This window comes from Lepeophtheirus salmonis, chromosome 10, assembly GCF_016086655.4.
Source record: "Lepeophtheirus salmonis chromosome 10, UVic_Lsal_1.4, whole genome shotgun sequence".
In the NCBI taxonomy this organism is placed as follows: domain Eukaryota; kingdom Metazoa; phylum Arthropoda; class Copepoda; order Siphonostomatoida; family Caligidae; genus Lepeophtheirus; species Lepeophtheirus salmonis.
The window spans coordinates 6,585,276-6,592,856 of NC_052140.2; the positions used below are offsets into that span (position 1 = coordinate 6,585,276).

At 33.4% G+C, this 7,581-nt stretch overlaps 1 protein-coding gene across 1 annotated transcript; it reads right to left on the reverse strand.

Annotated features, from left to right (window-relative positions):
- Window positions 1-5,056: 5,056 nt before the first annotated feature.
- LOC121125529 (protein GVQW3-like) lies at window positions 5,057-5,563 on the reverse strand. The gene has a single exon (XM_040720728.1). It carries the CDS (start codon window positions 5,561-5,563, stop codon window positions 5,057-5,059), a length of 507 nt encoding a protein of 168 aa, XP_040576662.1.
- Window positions 5,564-7,581: the final 2,018 nt, after the last annotated feature.

Here is a 7,581-nt window from a genome sequence, read left to right on the forward strand (position 1 = left end):
AGCGGTTCTATCGGCCTGGGGCTCGGTTCTTTCATTTTACGGGTTTCAGTCTCAGCTCAGCTTTATCAGTCTCGGTTCCTTTTTATACAGGTTCAGTTTGTACGAGGTACTTAAAACAAGGGGTGTCGCTAGAAAATTCGGGCCTAGGAAATGATATTACATATAAACAGAGCAGAAGGTACTTTATGCACAGAGTGCGTAATACCCAAGTTCCATTGGGGCCCCGAAAACTCATATATCGGGGCCCTCAGTTTAAGAAACACTGGGTTAAGAAATATTTAAGTTATCATATTATAGAGCTCCGACAAGCTTAGTAGTGGACCTGGATCCATAATCTACCCAACCCCTTCCTTCTTGTATTTACACTGTTTGGTACCTAAAATCCCTATTCCAGACCCCTAAGAAGCCCTTAGCTATTTGGAACTCAGATACAACTGTTTCACCCGCGCAATGGTAACAAAAAAGTTCTACTTTTTATACATTTTTATTTTAATGTGAGTACCCTTTTTAGTGTAACCTGATCTTCTATTGTATTTTGATGAAAAAGTTATGTTTGTCAAGTTTCTGGTTTTTTTAACCTCCACAGTCCTTTGAAAATCAATTTTTTAACAGTATTTTTTGTATTTAAAGGGGTTCAGAAGTTTTCAGAGGTTGTTGCTGAATTTCAAAAGTTTCATTAAAAGTTCTTTTCTCAAGTGATACATAGGAAAGATGTAATCAATATTTTTCATTTTGAAAAGAACAAATTGTTGCCCAACGAACTACTTCGAAGGCTCAAAGGTAACACTTTACTGACCTCCAAATCGAATCCAATAAGTATCAGTCCTAAATTTTACAGCAAGTGGATAAATTAATAGAAATAACTGTTATGTGGAGTGTTAAAAATCAAATGTACTCATTCTTGGACAACAGATTATAATTTTGCAAAAAAACCCCACAAAAACACGACTCAATATTACTGAAGGGTATTGCATACTTCCATGCAAATACCATAATGAGTATTTTCAATATTTGTAATGTATATTTTGGATATTTATGTAATAATGGAGCTATTTATAAATTCATTTCCCAGATGTCCTCAGGACTAATTATGTGTGAAGGCGTACATAGATGTTCGGTCAGAAACCACATTAATATTTGAAATTTTTATTCAAAAAATATAATATTTGAAATTTCATTTCTGAATTTTTTTTCCCCAAAAATAATTTTTCTGTGTATAGCTTTGTATTATATATATATATATATGAAATATTTGAAATTCCATTTATCCTAAAAAATTAAATTTTTTAAAAATAGGTATGGATTTTTAACTTTTCGATTTTTTTTCAAAAACTTCCAAAAAAAAGTCCCCCCCCCAACAAACAAAAAATAATATATATATATATAATCCCACAGACGCCTGTGGTACATTATGTAGACTAATGAGTTAATTTCAAAACAAACACGTAGGCAGATGTTTTTACAACATATAGGTAAACCTGGACACATAATATTATATTACATAACTTTTCTTTTAACCATGGGTCACTACACATTAAGTGGCCCCATTTTCTATTTTACTTACTTTGATCATACATAGTTGTATATTTATGTATACAGGCAAGTCAATAATTGAAAATATGTTAATGGATAATGAAATTTGATAATCCAATGATCAAAAACCAATTTGAACATGTCAAAAAGTATCAAGAGATCCCATTTCCCTTCTTTTGTTTTTCCTTTCGGGTTTAACATAAAAATTTAATATAAAAATAATTATAATTGGATGGAAATATGTATTGAAGACAGGGAGCAGTCAAAACACTTTTTATTTTTGGCTCAATTATTTGCTGTTGTTTTTTTTTTGGTTTTTTTTTTTTGCAAAGCCGAACAGTACGTAAATCAATCAGGGAAACATTTAACTTAATATTATTGTGACAAACAATTATTAAATACCGAGTGTCCCAATAAAATCTAAACACTTTGAATTTTAAACACCAAGATGTATACTTTATTTCAACAAAATTACTACTATAAATAGATGTGTGTGGTGGCTCTCTTAATCATTAATGTAACTGCCATTAACACCAATGATGGCTTCCTGAGGGCGGCGGAAGTCCTATTTCATGGCGCCCCAGTAAGGGCTGACAGTGGCTTTGAGGCCCTCGATTATTGGATGACGTATACTGTAGGCTTTCCATTCGATATGCACTCAAAAGATGTAGTGAAGAGGGTTGGGATCATGGATGTAGGTGGGCCAAAAGTGTCAAAAAAGAGTTCAAAAGAACACAAAAGACTCGGCCAAAAGAATATTTCAAAGGAAAAGGTGCGTTTCTTTCATTACTCATTATATCAAAAGTGACCTTTTCAGGCTCACAAGGATATCCCTGCCAACTTTTTTAATAGCTCTGTAGACTGTCTGTTGTAAAACCCCGAGATCTCTTGCATGGACCCTCATGGACTTGAGGGATTGGCCTAGACTTTTTCTGTAACTCCTCTAGCTTGGCCTTGTTTCCTTCTTCCTCTCCAACGTTTCCGACTTGCTAACGGGGTAGACGGTGGTCCAGGAGACGCCGAACTGCAATCACGTTCAAGTTCATTTTCTTGTCTTTGTTCGCAAGGTAGAGAGCTTAGGATTAGTTTGTTTTGTAACTAATTGTGTATGGTTTAATATATCCAAAATGAATTATTTTTAATCGCCCAACCTTGATTTATTATTGAATTAGTAAGTGTACAGATTATAATGAACCACCCGGTACATAATATAACATACAATTATTAAATACATCTACACTCTAGAGCGGGTAAAAAAAAAAATGAAACGAAACGAAACTACAAATAAGGGAGAGGGAAAATAAAAACCGGTAGAACGGGCTAGAAATCTGATAAGCAAGTTACTATGTGAATGATAATTGTTTGTAAACATTATAGTCTAAAACGGTAGAAGCACTCACAACTGTCTTGTCAACAAAATCCTCGTGCTCTGACGTCTTTATTATTCAGGCCATAGTCCGGATAAAGTTAATATCTACATAACTTAAGTGGAGGCTGTGTATGGCTTTAGGTGAGCCTGAGTCCAATCTCCTTTTTTGAGCTCTATTCCAAGTGCATCCCTAATTTTCTCTTCCACGATGTCGCTTATACAGGTATCACATTCATAAAAAAGATGGAAAGATCCTTGCAGAAGGAGCAGACCCCCCTCTCTTTGTCATATTTTTTCGACTTATTGGTGAAGACTGTTGATGTAACAAGAAATTACTCAATTTTTTGGGGGGGTAAGGATGAAATAATTTTACGTGAAGAAAGAGTTCATTTTTTTTTTTGATAGATTTTTTATCGTAAAATCGTTATCGTTTATCGTTTTCCACCTAAGTAAAAAATTTAATTTCTTCAAATTTTTTGTGAATAGCTATGGATTTTTGAAATTTGTTTCCGAAAAATTTAATATTAGCATTTAAGAAAAAAAAAAACAATTTTTTTATGAATAGCTGTGGATTTTTGATTTATTTTTCGAAAAATTTAATCTTTGAAATTTTTTCTTTCTAAAAAAATTACTTTTTTTTTTAAATCTGTGGATTTCAGTTATTTAATTTTTGTGTACAGCTGAGAATTTTTGAAATTTTTTTCGATAAAATTAATTTTGTATTAAATTTCGAAAAAATTAAATATTTGAAATTTTGTTTTCCCAAAAACATACTTTTGTTTAAATATCTGTGGATTTTTGAATTTTGTTTTACGCCGGCCAAATCCAGTCCCAAAGACTGGTCCTTTAGTAATACTGATTATTATTAAATTACTAACCTTTAGTTATTAGGTGTCAAAAACTTAGAAACAAAAAATAAATTTCATTACTCACGTCCTTTTGAATGTATTATATCTCGTAACCTTTCCTCCAAAAAGAAACAGTGGAAAAAAGAGGACCAAAATCAGGTTGCAGTCAGTAGTCTATTCACACTATGAAATTATTATTTAATAATTCATTTTTGGCGAATTTGTCATATCTTAACAAGAGCATATTCGAGTTCAACCAATCAATGTTCAGAATAATGATAAAAGACAAAGAAGCAGAAAAATCAACAAATTCTAAATAGAGGAGAAATAAAAATGACCCAAAATTAGCACCTTGTTACCTTTATTTTATTACACAACATTTAATCCAAACAAAAACCTAAAAAAAAGGCCCAAAATTAGTTGGTAATTAGCTAAATAAGTTAGTCACACCAACTGCTATTTAGTTTCTAAGTAATCCCAATCTATCATTCTCACATTATTTCTGCACTATTTTTAAAATGAATGAGAATTACATATATGGTATATATTTAATAATATTAAAATGTTCAATTGTATTATTTTCCATACTGAATAATAAATTATAATATTGCTAAGTAATATTTTATTAAAAGTGGAGCTATACATTTGTATTTGAATATGATAACCAAAATGTCTCTTCATTGAAATAATAAAATGGTCAATATATATACGGGTCTATTGAAAAGTATCCGACTTACCATAGTAAAACACATTTTTTGGCAAAATTTAGTTTTTTTATTCAACATAATTCCCTTCAAGAGCAATCCACTGATTATAGGCATCCTTCAACTTTTCGATACCATTTTGTAGTACAATTTGTTCTATGCTTCAATGTAGTCATCAGTTTCGGCAATCACCTCTTCATTCGACGAAAATTTCTTCCTTGCGAGCATTCTTTGTAGATCCAAGAACAGGAAATAGTCGCTGGGGGCCAGATCTGGAGAATACGATAGATGAGGAAGTAATTCGAAGCCAAATATATGGATTTTTACCATCGTTTTCACTGACTTGTGACAAGGGGCATGTCTTGGCGAGGCAGCACATTCTTTTTCCTCAAATACGGCCATTTTTCGGCAATTTTGTCTTTCTAACGATCCAATAATACTATATAATAATAGCTGTTGATGAACCTTCCTTTTTCAAGGTAGTCAATCAAAATTATTCTATATGCATCCCCAAATTCAGACGCCATAACCTTGCCAGCCGACTGTTGCATTTTGCCACGCTTTAGAGCGGGTTCATTGTGTGCAGTCCACTCGGATGACTGTCAATTGGACTTTGGACTAAAATGATTCACATATAGACGCAAAAACTCGGGTTTATTACGCTTGATCATCTTCAAACATTGCTCCGAATCATCAACTCGTCGTTGTTTTTGTTTAAAAGTGAGCTCGCGCGGCACCCACTTTACACAGAGCTTTCTCATACCAAAATGCTCGTGAATCATATGATGTACACGTTCAGTTGATATCTTTAGAGTGTCTGCTTTTTCATTTAATTTCAGTTTACGGTCATTCAAAATCATTTTGCGGATTTTTTTAATGTTTTCGTCGGTAACAACCTCTTTTGGGGGTACACTGCGTTCACCGTCTTCGGTGCCCATTTCACCACGTCTAAACTTAGCATACCAATCCTTGATGGTTGATTTTCCTGGGGAAGTGTCTGGAAACTCGGTATCAAGCCAACTTTTTAGCCGGCATTGCCCAGAGTTATTAGGGGTGGAAAAAATTACAAACTTAGCTCCAATAACATAGAAGAAAACTCCCCAAGCCATCATCAGTGTTACTCTCTGTTTTTCATGAGCTTACTTACTCACGCGTAGCAACTCAATGCTTAGATATAATAACCCCCAGAATGAAAAAAATAATTATATCAGCTTGAGAAAAATAATTGTAATAATATGACTTGATGAACCAGGTAGTATTTTAGGTCTTTACTAAACCTCATCTAAAGTAATATTAATTTTTTTAGATTTTATATAAAGTACAAATACTAAAATGCCCTAACTCCCTTAACGAAATATCCTTTTAGCTTGGAGGAAGCAAGAGTTGATGTTATTATAAATACCCGGAGTGAAACTTTGTTTTATTAATAAAGAAGATATGCAAGAAACACCCTTATGACGTCGTAGAATGCAACTTTTTTTCTTTTTTCTAAAGTATAATGTAAATCACTGCTCTTGCCTCCTATTATGTTTGCTCATAATAATTATCCATGATATCGAATGATTGATAACAGATAATGTACAAGTGATTAACAGTTCTTCCATTCGAATAGCTGTCATAGTTGTTTATTTTTATTATTATATTACCTATTTTGTCTATGGTTCGAAATTATTACATAGTAAGACTACGATAGTATGGTTTGAAATATTGGGGCATAATACCATCAATATTCGAGCAGAACCACCAATTCACTGCTTTTTATCTTATAAACAATACATATTTCGATTTAAAAATTCAAATGGAACATCTATTTTAATAGAGAATAAAAACATACGACCTATAAATATTATTTAATTTTATATTAAGGCATAGTATCCTTGAGGAGAATTGGCGGTTTATGAAAAATGTCCTGAGTCAAAATGTTTTAAGACAAAAGTACTGTACACCATTCAATTTTTTTTTTTGATCAAATTTTATTCAATTTAACAGAGCCAGTTTTTTTATTTTTCCGAGCAGAATGTATTTTTGTGCAGAGAGTAAAAAGTATTCTACCAAAAACGGGACAGTCTAATCTTAAGGGATCGAAGAGGAAATCTGCAACCCCTTTGGGGGATTATATCATTTTTTCCCCGCTTAATATATAAACAACATACATTCATTCAGACTAATTTAGTCACTATGGAAGAACTATACCCTGAGCTACCAGAGATTCATATCACAGAGGAGGAACAGATATGTGTTATGGTTCTAATGAATAATCAAGGACAAATCAGCAACCGTGACATCTGTAACACGACTGGGCTGACAATGGGTTACATCCAGGAAACCAGGAGAAAACTGGAAGTTTCGAAGAGTCCCTGGAGGGTTATTTTGAGATTGCAGAGGCCACAAGAGGTGAAGGTCTGGGACGCAGAGTTCATCAAAAAGATCATTCACCAGCCCCTAACGAAGTCCTTCATCTCAATTGGAAATGAACTTGAAGTCAGTAACAAAATAGTTAGGGTATGCGTTAAGGAGGATCTCAGGTGCCAGTTTGACAAGATGCAAACTGGTCAGATCTTGAACCAGGCCAACGTGAACAGGAGGCCGTTGAATTGCACCAAAATTTGCATCCATGTTCAGTTACTTCGTTATTTAGGTCTACTCCCCATTCAGAGGCCTTATTCAGACTGAGGGCAATTATATAAAGTAATCCTAAAGACACATGACTAATGATGTAAATCCGGTGTGTTTTTTAGCCGTCCCGTTAATTTGTAATTGGTAATGTAAAGAAGGTTTTTTTTCCCCCTTAGTAGTTGTCATTTTTATTTCATTCCTGAGTAGTGAAGTTCCTTTCCTAAATGTATTCAATTATATTCAAAACCTGTTTGAACATTCGTGTGTGCTCATAACCCCTGAAGTTTTGTTCCGGTGTTATAATTGTAAGTCCTTGTTGGACTCAAAGTAGAATTTGGGGAAAGACATCGGAGTAATTCTAGCAAATATCCTTATTTTTTGCGGGTCACATCTGATTGCAGCAGATCTAATGAAAGGTTATGAGCATTATTCTTTCGCTCCTCTAAAGCATTCTTCAAATTGTCAGGGTTACCATATTCATATTCGGGCTTTTTTTTTTTTGACATGCCCA

Bases quoted from the DNA above. Each gene is read 5' to 3' on its own strand.
- LOC121125529 (XM_040720728.1), bottom strand. From the start codon at position 5,563: ATGGCTTGGGGAGTTTTCTTCTATGTTATTGGAGCTAAGTTTGTAATT.